General features: G+C 40.9%; 1 protein-coding gene across 1 annotated transcript in view; it reads right to left on the bottom strand.

Annotated features, from left to right (window-relative positions):
• The window catches only part of LOC150090908 (uncharacterized), a 202,000-nt gene that overhangs the window by 21,231 nt on the left and 164,004 nt on the right, over positions 1 to 16,765 (bottom strand). Inside the window, exon 7 of the mRNA XM_090380604.1 lies at positions 1,932 to 2,065. Within this exon, the coding sequence (XP_090236730.1) occupies positions 1,932 to 2,065 (134 nt within the window). The remainder of the gene's footprint in view (positions 1 to 1,931; positions 2,066 to 16,765) is intronic.

The raw sequence follows: 16,765 nt of genomic DNA, 5'->3' as shown, positions 1-16,765 counted from the left end.
GACACCAAAAGGCGATGTGATCCGGTGCGTGTGTAAACGCACGTCCCTCTAACTCCTCCATCACGATGTTTGCTGTGACCGAGCTGACAGGGGAACCCATGGCTGTGCCATGTATCTGCTGGTAGATTGAACCATTAAACATGATTGCACCCCCTGTTAAGCACAGTCTGAGGGCGGCGGAAATGTCATCAGGCGTCAGCTTAGTTCTGTCGCTAAGGGGTTCCATCATTATCCAAGAGTTGTTTTGCGCAAGAGATGGCAAGTTCCACTGGGATGGAGGTAAAGAGTGATACGACATCGAACGATGCCATGACTTGATCTTGCGAGATGGATATAGTGCGGATCTTTTCTATGAACTCAACACTGTTGGCAAGACCACCTACACCGCCTCCAACAGTGTTGAGTTCATAGAAAGGATCCACACTATATCCATCTCGCAAGATCAAGTCATGGCATTGTTCGATGTCGTATCACTCTTTACCTCCATCCTAGTGGAACTTGCCATCTCTTGCGCAAAACAACTCTTGGATAATGATGGAACCCTTAGCGACAGAACTAAGCTGACGCCTGATGACATTTCCGCCGCCCTCAGACTGTGCTTAACAGGGGGTGCAATCATGTTTAATGGCTCAATCTACCAGCAGATACATGGCACAGCCATGGGTTCCCCTGTCAGCTCGGTCACAGCAAACATCGTGATGGAGGAGTTAGAGGGACGTGCGTTTACACACGCACCGGATCACATCGCCTTTTGGTGTCGCTATGTAGACGATGTGTTTGTAGTGATCCCTAGAGACTCAGGTCAGCGACTCCTAACCCACCTCAACTCACTGTCGCCCTTCATAAAATTCACGATTGAGCTGGAGTCGAACAACTCTATACCATACCTAGATACACTTGTCCGGCGCGAAGACACGTGCTTGAAGACGACAGTTTATCGTAAGCCTATGTGTGCTGGCCAATTTACCAACTTCCAGTCAGCACACGCACGGGGCCACCTCCTCTCAACCGCCCGAACCTTGCTAACTCGCGCCTGGACACACTCCAGCTCTGCAGATGAAAGGCGCAAAGAGATCACCAGAGTCAAAGTAGGCCTTACGAGGTGTGGCTACCCCATCGATGTCCTTAACAGGTGTGATCTACAAGCACGCGACAACGTGACGACCAACAGCAACGCCAACACTGACGAGTCTTCCACGAGGGCATTCATCCCATACTACCCCAACCTGTCACAGCAGATCGGTAGAATCCTAAGATCGCATGGGATAAAGTGCATCCAACTCCCAGGCAAGAAACTGCGTTCTCTCCTTTCCAACATAAAAACACCTGTCCCCACCCTTCTACAGAGTGGTTTGGTCTATCGCATCTCTTGCCGTGACTGCACGAGCTGCTACTTTGGAGAGACCGGACGTCGACTCGAGAAACGCCTCTCAGAACATAAAAGGGCGATCCGTTTGGCAGATGTAGAACACTCAGTTATTGCCGAGCATGTCTGGACAACCCACCACGATGTTGTGGTTGTAGACAAGTCCCACATTACCTAAGGTGCACCTGGTTGGAATCGTTAAGTATAAAATGCTCGGATACCTCGTTGAACAGGAACAGTGGTTGTCAACTTAACCCCATCACAGAAGCAGTAATTCTGTCCATAGACAAACGCTGGCCACGTCACCACCATACGTCACAGCCACAAACATCAACAAACAATTAACCACGTGCCTCACGCACCATCCTGGCAGTGCATCTCTATTCCAACTGCCATTCAAAGTATTTTAATCTGATGAAGGCTGCCACCCAGCCGAAAGCTAATTCATTTATCATAGTTTTAATGCTCTGTGTAACAAAATAAAATAAATTAAAAATAAAATAATAAAATATATTTATGAAATAATACATTAGAAAAAGTGATAAAAAGGCTCTTTAGCCTTTACCTTAGATTTCATTTGATCTATATGATGGAGAATATTTAATTTTTCTTTCATTCTTCTTTTTATCTGCAGAGTGAGCCATTCACCTTCCTTTCTCATGTGCTCCATTGTTTCAGGACTGATTCCGTATTTATTTGCTGCCATTATAAAAGATAAAATAATTCACAACAAAAAAAAACTTTGGAAAAAGGTTAATGTCAATGTTTTTAAGAGATACCACTTCTAAGCCTAAGTTTCTTCAGGGGGGGCCCAACCCGGTCCCTATTTGAAAATATAGATGAAGACACAGATAGCATTATTGCTACAAAGAGGCAGCGAACTGAAATATCATCAGGGCCTGTTCCAAGGTTTTTAATTATACATTCTACCGGCGAAAAACTGATTGGCAAAATGTCACCCTTCTTTACACAGAAAGGGTTAGATCGGTTAGCAGGTTCATCCAAATCAGTTAAGAGGCTCCGTTCTGGTGACCTCTTAATTGAAACTAAAACTGACAGGCGGTCTGAGCAGCTACTCCGAGCAACATCAATCGGAGGAGTACCCATAACAGTGACACCACATAGAACACTCAATTCATCGAGAGGTGTCATCTCAGAGTGGGACCTTCTCGACGTTACTGAGGAGGAAATCTGCTCCGAACTGAAACCACAAGGAGTTATTGCCATAAAGAGAATTAACGTGCATAGAGATGGGAAACTTGTCAAAATTAGAAATATAATCCTGACTTTTAACTCACCTAAGTCTCCTGATGAGATTAAAGTTGGCTACATCAACTGTCCAGTATGTCCATATGTTCCAAACCCTTTACGGTGTTTTAAATGCCAGAAATATGGACATTCTCAAATGGCCTGCCGTGGAGTCCTTGCATGCGCTCGATGTGGTTCAAAGGACCACGAAACAACAGCATGTTCAGCCACAAAACCTACCTGCATTCACTGCTAGGGAGAACAACCAGCCTACTCACGAGCATGCCAGAAGTGGAAAGAAGAAAAATAAATCCAACGGCTGAAGGCAGAGCTAAACATAACATACCAGGAGGCAAGGAAAGCGGTGAAACCTCTAAATTTCACCAAACCCACCTACGCCCAGAAGGTAGCAGGGAGATGTTCCATCGGAACTCAGACAGACATGACCATTCCTCCAAAAGTCATTCACTCCCATCGCACATTACCTCTTAAGCCCACAAAAACCTGCACAGAAAGACTAATCAGCTGCCACTCCTATATCGATACCTCCTTATGCTCCACAAGTAACAAAAGCAACGTCCAAAGAAAAGACTAAGAAAGTTGAAGCATCCCCTAGTACCCAAGAAAACATGGATGTCGTGGAGAAGGAGGTACAAGAAGATTCAGTCTTGGAGCTCTTTGCTGAGGAGGAAATGGACACCGGACAGCGTCTGTTTGTTTGTTTGTTATTTGGTTTTTAGGAGAATTAGTAATGAAGGCCATATTGCTCCGGGGATATGCGGTGGTCATTCTCTGACCTTTCCGCATCCTCCGTATTTGGTGGTCAAGGGCTCGAACCCCGGTCTAATCAAGAAGCATGTGCTACGCACTGCTGCTCCTGCCCACCCGGCTATGGAGGCGCCGACAGCGTCTGTACTTCACCAGGAAAGATAAAGCCAAGACTGACAAAAGTAAGCCCTCAGCACCTCGGAAGCCACCTGATGGACCCACCAAGCCAAAATAATGGTTAAATTCTTACAGTGGAACTGCGTGGATTCCAGTGAAACAATGATGACATCAAGGCCCTCTTGCAAAAGCATGAGCCAGTTTGCTTTTGCACACAAGAGACATATCTGAAGGCAAATGAAAACCCTTCCCTTTGTAACACTACTATCGTCCGAAAGGACAGAACCGGGGATGGAACTGCTCATGGGGGTGTTGCTATACTTCTAAGCAACCATACCCCATTTCAAACTATTCCAGTCTCTACAAATGTAGAAGCGGTAGTGGTTCGCCTAACAGTGGGGTTTTTATTAACAGTCTGTTTGGTTTATTTACCACCTGGGGCTGATATCTCCCAGAAAGACATTGATGATCTCATCATGCAGCTGCCTACTCCTGTCTTACTCCTGGGCGATTTCAATGGACATAACACCCTGTGGGATAGTGCCCACGTTAATGGAAGGGGACGTGTCATAGAGCATATGCTCACTGATAATGACCTTTCCCTTCTAAATGTGGGAACTAACACCTTTTTCCACATGCCTACCCATACGTTTTCTGCTATTGACTTCTCTATATGTTCCTCTCTTCTTCCCTCACTCACCTGGGAGGTAGAGGAGAACCTTTATGGAAGCGATCACTTCCCCATGATAACCAACTTACCTAAAGGAAGGCCGTGCCCACCTTTTAGGTTACCGTGATGGAAGATTGATCAGGCTGACTGGAATACCTTTCAACACCTGGTAGACCTTAACATCAGTGCAGTCAGTGAGGAGCCTATCAATGATGCAGTGGCGTACATCACTGAAACCATTGTCCATGCAGCTGCAGTTACAATTTCAAAACAACTAGCCAGTTCCCACCATTTCCAAAACCTTGGTGGAATCCTGAATGCACAGCAGCAAAAAAGGCACAAAATAAAGCTTGGGGTATTTTCTGACGATATCCTACCACAGTCAAACTTTTAGCCTTCAAACGTGCACACACTAAAGCACAATATACTCGTCGTCAGAGCCAAAAGGAATCCTGGATCTGCTTTACATCTACTATTACCCAGTCTACCAGCAGTAAAGCTATCTGGGACAAAATCCGGAAAATGAAGGGTAAATATATATCGCACCCTTCATCGGTCCTGGAATGTAATGGATGCGTTATTGCGGATCCAACTGCAATAGCCAACACACTTGGGGAGACCTTTTCTGCCATCTCGTCAACATCTTACTCCCCAGAATTTCTGGTCTGGAAAGAAAAACTTGAAAAGCAGCCAATTAACTTTAAATCAAAAAAGTTTTATCCCTATAACGGGCAGTTCATCCCGGAAGAGGTAAAAACAGCTCTAACTCTTTCCAAGGCAAGTGCTGCTGAACCAGATCTTATCCATTATGATATGATCAGCATCTGTCTGCAACAAAATATTTCAAGAAGAGCAGTTTCCGGACTCGTGGCATAAGACATTCGCGCTTACCTTTCCTAAGTCAGGAAAAGATCCTAAAATCCCAACGAACTACCATCCTATTGCTCTGACCAGCTGTCTGTACAAAATTCTGGAGAGAATGGTCAATGCCCACCTTATATGGTATTTGGAGGAAAATGGGCTCATCTCCAGATTGCAGTGCGACTTCTGTAGGAACAGGTCAACTTTGGACCATTTAATCAGCTCGAAACTTCCATTCGAGATGCCTTTTTAAAACGAGAACACCTGGTGTCCGGGTTCTTGGATATGGAAAAAGCGTATGACACAACTTGGAGATTTGGAATTTTAAAAGACCTCTACAGCATCAGCCTTAGAGGTCATCTCCCAAATTTTATAAAAAACTTTTTATCTCATTGTTCTTTCCAAGTCCGTGTAGGATCTACTCTCTATCGCTCTTTTAGCCAAGAGGAGGGAGTACCTCAAGGATCCGTTTTAAGTATTATGCTTTTTGCCATCAAATTAATATCATCACAGAACAACTTCCTCCAACTATAAATTGTGCCCTCTGTGTTGACGATTTTAGCATATTCTGTCATTCCTGCAACATGAGGGTTGAGAGGCAACTGCAACATGCCATTGACCATCTGAACTCATGGGCAATGAATAACGGATTCAGGTTCTCTCCACAGAAGACTGTTTGCATGCATTTTTGCAGAAAGCGCAATCTTCACCCCGAACCTGAATTGAGGCTTGGACTTAATGCTATCCCAATAGTACCTGAGACTAGATTTTTGGGGCTAGTATTTGATAGAAAGTTGACCTTTCTACAACACATTTGTCAACTACTTACAAAGTGCATGAGAGATTTGAATATCCTAAGTGCAATCTCTTCACATTCTTGGGGCACTGACTGGTGCACCCTTTTGTGCCTCTATCATGCACTTGTGCAATCAAGGTTAGATTACGGGTGCCAAATATATGCATCTTCTAGACTCAGCGTACTCCGATGGCTGGATCCCATCCACCATCAGGCAATCCATATTGCCACTGGAGCATTCCGAACGTCTCCTGTCCAGAGCCTATATGCTGAAGTGAATGAGCCCTTGTTATTGCTTCATAGGAAACACTTGTCTCTACAATATGCTTTGAAACTGAAATCTCTGCCAGACCATCCGACGTGGACGCCCGTTTCTGAGCCACGTTGGGAAAATCTGTACAACACTCGGCAGACTGCCAATCAACCATATGGTATTCGTATCCAAAGGCTACTTGGCAATTTGAACATCACATTAGACAATGTTGCTCCCTCACCAGGGCAACCTACTCCACCCTGGCATGCTCGTGTCCCAAACTGCAACCTCTCTCTCTCTCTCTTAACAATTGGAGAAAGGACAGCACACCATCTGCTGTCTACCTGCAGCTCTTTTTAGCACAGCGCTCTGAACATTCTGACTTCTTGCCTGTCTACATAGATGGCTCGAGGTCAGAAGTGTCTGTTGGATCTGCAGCTGTTTTCCCAGACACCACGGTAACTGAGCAGATCTCCCACGAATGCAGAGATGCACGCAGTTGAGCTAGCTTTGGATCGTATACAATCCTCCACCCACCACAAAAAATACATTACATATATACTGATTCTCTGAGTTCATTGCAGGCTTTATCATCGATGAAGTTCAACCCTCATCCTGTCCTGATCTGGATACAGCAGATTCTGCACTTCCTTTCACAATCTGAATTTGATGTTCGTTTCTGCTGGATCCCAGGCCACATTGGGATCTCAGGAAATGATATGGCAGACTTTGTAGACAAATCAGCGAACCTTTTTAACTCTTGCATGTTAGTCCCCCTATACAGACTACAGGCAAATAATTTGAAAGAAACTGGTATCCCAATGGCAACACTCATGGCATGGACAGACTGCAAACAAATTATATGAGATTAAGCCTGTAATTGAAAACTGGCAGTCTAGTCTGCGCAGGAACCGAAAAGAGGAAGTTATTCTATCTCGGCTCCGCATTGGACATTGTCACTTGACACTTTGCTATCTGCTGAGGGCAGACGATCGTCCTATGTGTGTAGAAATTGTGACACCATTTTAACAGTCCTTCATATTTTAATTGAATGTCCGTCTTTTTATAATGACCGTCATTTATGTTTTAGCCATCTGTCTGAGCCTTATACACTCAGACAGATTTTATCGGGCAATGACAACGTGTCAGCTATATTTAAGTTTTTACAACTTATTAATTTAAATAACTTTATCTAGAATGTTTTTATCGTTTTATGCTTTATGAACTTTTTATATTGTATACTCCTTTACAATAATCTATAAACAATTATAATATTATACTTTTATATTGTACACCTTTTTGACTTGGCGTATTATAGCCTTAGATGCTAATGCGCCATAAAATCCTTAAACAAACAACCAACCAACGTATTCTAAGGCAGGTCTACTAGACAGACCTAGCTCAATTGATGATTCTCAAATTAGAAATTGGTGTGTTACAAGAAGAATTTGAGTCACTGAAAAAAATGAGTGCTTGCCCTAAAAACAAATGTAACTGGGAGCTTGTCAGAGACCCAATATCTCCTGGCCTGCCAAGTGGTACACCCCAATTCGGATCCCAGAAAAGAATAGTCAACTGCACCCTGCTCTGGTCGTGGGTGATCTACTTTTATTGGGATACACTATTGTCAAGGAAACAGGTAACATATTTTTTAATTAAGATAAGTGGTCTAGAACCAGAGTGTGTTTGCCAAAAGCAACAACTGATGATGTTACCAACACAGATTGTCAGATTTTAAAGGAGGTAAAGAGAGAATTATTATTCACATGGTGACTAACGATATTAAACATTCACAGCCTGACCATCTGTTGGATAAATAAAGGACTATGCTAAAAAAAAAAAGCCACAAGTCAGGTTAGAATGCATTTCTTGCAATTCAACCCAGACACAATAGGAAGGATTATTATTTTATTTATTTATTTTTTTTTTTATGTAAACCCCAAATGCGAGAGGTATTAGAACCTATAGTACTTAGTACAGGCTTGGAGGTTGAGAGGACAAAAGAAGATATTTGTTGACATTGGACTTAAACTTCTGTAGACTGTAATTTTCAGGAAATACGTATTAAGGAAGGTTGTTCCAGAAAACGGCAGTTGAATGAATTAACAAGGAAGATGAAAAGTTAGTTCTGTGAGTTTAAAGTTGGACAGTAAATGGATGTTGGCTGGTGGCGGCACGTGTTCGGACTGTTTTGAAAGAGAGAGCAGGAATTATAGAAACCAATTCAGAAGAACAGTGACCATGGAAATATCTGTAGAAGAGGCATGCAGCAAACAGTACGTCTATGAGACAGCAAGTGGAGGGACTCTGTTAGAGGTGAATCATTAATTAACATAACTGCCCTCTTCTGAACGGAATTAAGAAGCCTGAGAGAGGTTTTGGGGCACCACTCCAGATGTGGGAACAATATTCCATGGTAGGGTAGATTTGCAATTTGTACAGAGTGAACAGCTGTTTGGAAGAAAAGTAATGCCGAGAGCGAAAGAGAAAACCAAGTTTTTTAGATGCAGAGGAAGAAATATTTGTAATGTGCTTGTGCCAAAAGAGATTAGAAGTCAGGGTAATCCCCAAAAGAGATATATCATTTTGCCTAGAAATCAGAGTGTCACCAAAGATAAGCATAGGAGCAGAAGAATCCTTTTTGCGAGATATAAGACAAGACTGAGTTTTAGAAGGATTGAAATCAACTAAATTGCTCACTGTAGAATTATCTGGAGATCGGCATTTAAAGAATTGGTAGCAGATTTTCAAGAAGTTGAAGCTGATTGAGCAGGGCAAGATTTCTCAAAATGGAAAGTGGAATGCAATGTGCTATCATCGGCAAAAACTATGGATAGGATTTCCAGTCAATGGAAGAAGGTCATTATTATACAAGAGGAAAAGAGTGGGGGAAAGAACTGAACCTTGGGGGAAACTGGCATTAGTGGAGAAGTTAGAAGACAGAGAGCCATCTACCATCACCCTCAGTGAGCGATCAGAGAGAAAACTGGATAACCCATTACAAAAAACAGTTGGCAAACCATAAGATGGAAGTTTGTTTAGACCCTTATGCCAAACACGATCGAAAGCCTTTCAGATGTCAAGAGCAACTGTTTGTGTTTCACCGAACTTTTCCACTGAATTATTCCATAAATGGGTAACAAGCAAGAATATCACCAGTGGATAGACACACTGATGGAATCCATACTGTCGATCGTTGATCAGATGGAAGGTAGTTTAAGAATAGGCAGTTAATTGATTTCTCCATTACTTTAGAAAGGGTAGAAGTAATTGCAATGGGACAATAATTGGATGGGAGGGATTTGTCACCCTTTTTAGGAACTGGCTGGATATGAGCAAATTTCCAAGCAGAAGGAAAAACACCTTTAGAATATGAAAGTGAAAAAAGGTGGCAAAGAATAGGAGTAAGTTCAGGAGCACAGGTTTTGAGAACAAGTGAAGAAATACCGTTGGGACCTGGAGCTTTCTTAGCATCAAGATTCGTCAAAATCCTTCTGACATCCTTTTGACGGAAGACCACAGGAGGCATTGAATGGAGTGTGTTGGGAATGGTGGGAGGTGTTTTACCAAGATGATTAATACATGAGTTGGAAGAAAAATGGGATGCTAGCAGGTCAGCTTTATCCTTGGCTGAAGTGACAACAGAACCATCTGGTTTGGACAGAGGTGGGAGCAGAGATGGGCAAAAGTTGTGGCCAATAGTTTTGGCAAGAGACCAGAATGCTCAGCTATCATTAGGACAAGAAGCAAGTTTTCTACTCTTAGCCTGTTCAAACTCTAGCTTGGACTGATTAATAACTGCTTTACAATTGTTGCGAGCTTTGGTGTAGGTAGGATTATATGCCAAAGCCATGTGGATTAACTCATGAATTTGGGGAATCTGCAAAGGGGGAGGATTTTTTATCAGCTTTGCTTGCATTTGTAGGTAGAAGGAATCCATTTTGTAGAAATGGTATTCATTTGAACAAAGGTGGTGCAAAGATTTTTGGCAGTATCATTCGTTAGGACAACTAATGCAGATATGATAGGGCTAACAGAAATGTGGTGCCACCTGAAAATTGGTGATGACGAGTTCCATTACGTTAGGTAAATGTATTTTGGGAAGATAGAATGGATGGAGGTCATGCTTCTTATCAAAAGAGCCTGGGTGCAAAAAGTGCTTTTGCTGAATCTGCAGTTAAATCTGCCAGCATAGAATCTGTGTAATGTGAGTTAATGGGAAGCAAAGGAACAATGAGAATGGAAGTAATTTACAACCCAGAAGATTGTGACGAATATGACTGAAGTCTTTATATGTAGATGGAATGGTCAAGAAAACATGAATGTCTTATTATGGATGACTTTAATCTGCCCCTAACTGATTGTAATAAGTGTGAGGGGGAAATCATGATGGGGAAAAACATTTTTGAATAAATTAGACAATTAATGTATGTACCAGCATGTTAGAGAAAATACTAGTGGTGAGAATATTCTCGACTTTGTCATTATGAATGAATGGCATGGGTTTTAACTTTAGAAGAGGGGACTTTCACACTTTAAGGCACTATATGGCATCTGTGAACCAGGCAGATTGTTGAGGGATACTAAATCTATTTTAATCATGAAATACATTTAAAACAAAAATCACAGAAACCATAACCGCACATACCTTTAAGAAAATATTGCAGGAGGAGGATGCCGAAATGGATGACTGTGGAGCTGGCTGGTCAAATAGAGCAGATAGAGATAGCATGGGACAGTTAGTGTGATGAAAAATATTGAAGCCTACAACAGGTAAAAATTGATCTGTAATAGCACCACAAATAACGTCAGGGAGGCTAAGGCTGCATATAAGAGAGCATTGTCTAAGGGAGCAAAGAATGGAGACGAAGAATTTTTCATATATGTGAATACAATGAAGAAAAAAGCTAATCGGATCGGACCCTTGTGTACTGGATGTGGGAAAGTCTTAGATTATCCAGCTGACATTGCGAATGAAGTCAATAGGTACTTTGCATCAGTCTTTGCTGATGAAAGATCCCTAATGCTGAGAAGAGGCTGTGTGAGCCAGTGGCGGAGCTACCATGTAGGCAAGCAAGGCAATTGCCTCCGGGCACTTTAGGGGCCCGGCTTCTTTGGCTGTCTCCTGTTTTTGCAGTTTTCATTAATTAAGTAGCGACCCGAACATGTTCTTTGCCTCCGGGCCCGAAAAAGGGTAGCTACGCTACTGGTGTGAGCCATATGAAATTATTGATGTCTTAATTACAGATGATTGTTTATTAGAAAAACTTTGGTGCATAAAGGCAAATAAGGCATACCACCAATACATAAAGGTGATTCTAAGAGTGAAGTCAGTAACTACAGACCAGTTAGAGTGACTTCAGTGGTGGGGAAAAAACTTAAGAGGCAATGATTAATGGTGCAATTCAGTGACATTCAGATAGTTTTTACACAGTTTTGTTAAGATAAAATCATGTTTAATTAACTTAATGCACTATTTTTACACAGTTACTCATGAGCTGTATGTAATGAACAATTTTGACAGTTTATTTGGATTTTAACAAAATATTTGACTCAGTCCCTCATGAGAGGTTACTGTATAAACTGGAACATGTAAGGATTACTTACTACTGGAAAATTCTAAAATGGATTGGTTGTGTGGCTGCAGGGTAGAAGGCAGAGAGCTGTGATTAATGGATATTGTTCAGATCGGTGTAAAGTCAGAAGCGGGGTCCCAAGGATTGGTTCTTGGACCACTGTTATTTTTGATTTTCATAAATTATATCGACGAAGGGAGACACAGCTCGATGTAAAAATTTGGAGATGACGTAAAGATTGGTAGAGTAGTTAATGATCAGTACAAAGCAGCACTTGGTACTGATCATTAACGAGAAGTACCAAGGGTTACTGCTGGTTAACGATAAAGAGCAGTACCAAGGAGCTTAGAGGGGAACAGCCATTCTGTGTTATCAGATACTCAGTCTAAAACACAGATGGATCCAATATCTTTCTATTTCAGAAGATTTAGGAGAAGTCCGGTTGGCCTGCCTCCCTAAAATCCATTCATGCACACTTTCTCGATGGTAAGCCCTTTTACGTCGCTTAGGTGGCAACGAACGTGTAGAGTGGTTCTCTTCAAGATGCCTGGTCAGCGTGAAGAGGAAAAGACCAAACCCTCCAGCACATGACAGTAAGACGAAACAAATGGCCCTCAATCCCCAGCGGCTTCACTCCCCCTCTTATGGCAGCGAGAGGATCAGAGTGGAAGCAGAAGGTGCTAAGAATCTCTGGGTACGACCAGGCTGCCATGCACGGAAACTGAACTTAGACTGTTACAACGTAAGATCGCTCATTGGTGAAGACAGAATATTAAAGCTGGAAAAGGAACAAGAAAATGTGAATTGGAATATCATCAGTTTGGTTGAAACAAGAAGAAGAAATGAATAACTTATAAGTTTATCAAGTGTAAATCTGCTGTACACCAATGGAAACAGTGAAAGGAGTGAAGATGGAGTTGGCTTTCTGGTCCATAAAGATATAAAAAAGCAAAATTTTGGAATTCAAAAGTACATCACCAAGGGTGTTAAAGACTAATACTCAGGATTTCTAAGAGGTATAAGCTAAAGGTTATAATGATTTATGCATCAACATCGAGCCATGATGATGAAGAGGTTGAAGAAATGTACACCAAAATTGAGAGTCTCCTAGATGAGCAGAAAACCCACTACACTATCATTATGTTTAATGATAGTGTAGGTTTGAAAGAGACAAAACAGCGCAGAAAGGGGAACTATAGGAAATTTAGGAATTGGTGTAAGAAATGAAAGAGGTGAAAGACTTCTGGAATTTGCAGAATCTCGAGGAATGTCAGTAATGAACACTTTTTTCAAGAAAAGGATGAACAGAAAGTGGACATGGAAGAGCCCAAATGGATTAACAACTAATGAAATCGACTTCATCCTCACTAACAGAAGATATATTGTGAATGATGTTACTGTCCTGAACAAGGTAAATGTTGGAAGTTATCACAGAATGGTAAGGTATACACTTGATATAGATGTAAGAAAAGAAAGGAAAAAACTGACTCGAGTAAATAATACAAAGGTCTTTGAGAGAACAGAAGAGGAGAAAAAGCAGTATGTACTGGAAATTAAGAACACGTTTAGGCTTCTGCAGACTGCTCAGGACTAAGATATCGACGAGGAATATTACAACTTTCTGAAAGTGATAAAGCCCAAGAAACCTATAGGGAAAAAGAAATCCAAAAAAGAAAAAATTAGTCAAGAAACACTTGTTATGATGGACCAAAGGTGAAAAATGACGAGCAAGATAAACACCGACGAGAAAATTGAGTATACTGAGTTATGCAAAGCCATTAGAAAGAGATTCAGAGAGGACATAAGAAAATTTAACACAAGAAAAATAGAACAAGTATTAAGGGAAAACAAACGATTTAAATCAGCAGGCATGAGCAGTAATACAGAAAGACAAATGATACTGAAACTGAACAATAGTGATGGTGTACTTATAAATAGCAGAGAAGGCATAATTCAAATAGCAGAAGACTACTATAAAGAGTTATACAAGGAGCGAGTGAATGATGCCAGCAGTGGGGAAGATGGATTGCAAATTAGTAACACATACAACATACCTGATATCCTTCCTGATGAGGTAGAACATGCGTTGAAGAAAATGAAGAATCAGAAAGCCCCGAGTGATGATGAAGTTACTGTACAGTTGTTAAAATTGGGAGGAAGGGATATGACACAAAAACTGGTAAGACTCTTCACAAAATGCATTAGAAAATGTGTGACGCCCAAGGAGTGGAATAATGCAATCATAGTTTTGCTGCATAAGAAAGGAGATAAATCAGAAATTGGAAATTATAGACCAATTAGCTTGTTATCCCACATCTACAAGTTGTTCACAAGGGTCATTACTAACAGATTAGAAAGAATACTTGATGAGAATCAACTGAAAGAGCAAGCTGGCTTTAGACAGGATTCTCAACTATGGATCACCTTCATGTAATGTCACAGCAAATGGAGAAAGCAAATGAATATAAAACACCATTATGCCAGGAATTTGTGGATTATGAAAAGGCATTTGACTCCATACAGCATAAGACGTTTCGGGCACTGGAAAGACAAGGCATAGCTACCCCATATATTATGATTTTGAAGAAAATATATGAGAATGCTACCTCGTTTATTAGACTAGACAAAGACAGGAGCAAATTTAAAATTGAGAAAGGAGTTCGACAAGGAGACACAATATCTCCGAAATTGTTTGCTGCTGCTCTTGAGGAAGCTTTCAGAAGATTAGACTGGTTGCAGAAAGGAGTCAATGTGAAAGGAGAGTACCTAACCCATTTACGATTTGCAGATGACATTGTGGTCATAAGCCACGACCACCAAAGAATTAGAGGAAAATCTTAATCAGTTATGCAGAGTTAGTAAGGATTTTGGACTAAAGATGAATGTGGCTAAAACAAAAGTAATGATGAACAAGTACGCCATAGAAAGGGATATAATTATTGAAGGAGCAGTAATTGAAAAGGTGGAGTAATATACTTATCTGGGACAAGTCATTAGCTGTAATAATGATTAATGGCTGGAAGTCAAGAGAAGAATAAATTCTGGATGGATAGCATTCAGGAAATATTGTCACATACTGAGGAGCAATATCCCAATTTGTCTGAAACGTAAAATAATGAAACAATGTATACTACCCACCATGACTTATGGAAGTGAAACTTGGGCACTCACCAAAAGAATGGAAGAGAAGCTGAGAACTACACAGTGAAGAATGGAATGAATTATATTGGGAATCAGACTGTTAGATAAGAAGAGAAATTCGTGGATTAGGCAGCAAACTCAAGTAAAGGACATTCTTATCAAAACTAAAGAACTAAAATGGTCTTGGGCAGGACACATAGCTCGAAGACATGATGACTGATGGACTAAGAAAATAACAGAATGGTACCCAAGAGGAGCTAGAAGAAAACCTGGAAGACAACGACGGAGATGGATAGATGAAATTTATGAGTTTGTGGGTAGTAAATGGATGGTCATTGCACAAAACAGAAGGAACTGGAAAGTTGCTGGAGAGGCCTTCATCCTGCAGTGGATTGAAAATGGCTGATGATGATGACCAAGCAGCACTCTTTCAGGATGACTTAAAGAGGCTTCAAGAATGGTTAGAAACGGACAGCTATGCTTTATTGCAGCAAAATGTAAGTTCTTACACTTAGGGATTAGCATCCCCAAAATGTATTATACACTTCTTGGGGTTGAAATAAAAACTGTAAAGGAAGAGAGGATCTGGGAGTTGCGATATCGGCAGACATGAAGTTTTCTGAGCAGCATAAACAGGCGGCCAGGAAAGCCCGTATTATCGATGATTTATCACACATCATCCTTTAGAGCTAGAGAGGTCATAATCCCACTGTATAAGCAAATGTAAGACCACATTTGGAATATGTTCAAGTATGGAGACCTCTGAAAACAGACATTGAGTTTTGTGAAAGGGACCAAAGGCAGGCAACTTGCACTGTGAAATCAGTAAAACAATGACCATATGAGGAAAGACTCCAATTATGTGGGCTACAGAGTTGGCAATCAGGCACCCCAGAGGTGACCTGATTGAGGTTTTTAAGTGTTTGAGAGTGGTTAGTAAAATGAATGAATGTAGAATTTTCACTGTTAAAAAAGAATTCCAGAACTAGGGAGCATAATTTTAAATTACAGGGGAAGAGCTTTAGACTAGATTGCAGGAACATTTCTTTTAGCTAGAAAGTCATTGATTGCTGGAATAGGTTACCTTCATAGGTAGTTGAGGCTGAAAATTTGAATTTACTTACATGAGGTAAATTGTACCTGAATGAGAAGGGAAGAAAATAATTTGTATTTTCTTATCTAATTGTGTTTTTTTTTTTTTTTCGCCAGTGCAGCAAAAAGCCTGCATCTTCATTGCACTATAATGGCTATTACTAACGTATCACCACAAAGCACACACTGCAGCACTGGAGCCTTACAACTCCATCAAGTTTAGTGCAACTAAAAACCCTACTGTAAAGTAAAGTGCAGCCATTATCAACCCACTGCAGGATGGAAGCCTCCTCAACAATTCATGCTGAGGGAAATGGACCATAAAAACCCTACTGAATGTATGGAAAATCATATTTTTGTTTTTTGAACTTATCTGACAAATTCGTGGAAGATTCATCGATCGTCTTTTTTTATGGTTGCACTTGTTATACCACTAAAAGTATTCATAAAGGTTCTGCCAGTACCTTCTATTTTCTGTTGTGACGACATTGACAACATCGTCACAATATTTTGATTTTTATAAAGAACGCTCTCTGATTTTGTGCCAACTTCTTTGAAGTTGGCACAAAATCAAAGAGCATTCTTTACTTGCTCATTATGGAAAAGAGGTTACTGAAAAATAATTACACAGCATTTATATATATATATATATATAAAATAAGGGGAAACTTGGTTGGTTGGTTGTTTAATGGGGCATTGGCAACTGAGGCCATAATTTGCCAAAGATTCTGAATTCCTGATTATGCAAACTATGGAAAACTGGCGCATTCAATAAATAAAATATTCTCCCCTGGGAAGCAAAGTAAAACTGATGTGCTGCAAGTCCTTTTTTCTTCTGAGTTCAAACGCTGGTTGTGGGGGTTTAAATGGAAAAATA

This window comes from Mastigoproctus giganteus, chromosome 1, assembly GCF_048544385.1.
Source record: "Mastigoproctus giganteus isolate SK-2022 chromosome 1, ASM4854438v1, whole genome shotgun sequence".
Lineage (NCBI taxonomy): Eukaryota > Metazoa > Arthropoda > Arachnida > Uropygi > Thelyphonidae > Mastigoproctus > Mastigoproctus giganteus.
Note: the sequence above shows the minus strand (reverse complement) of the source record. Positions and strands in the feature narration are given on the sequence as shown.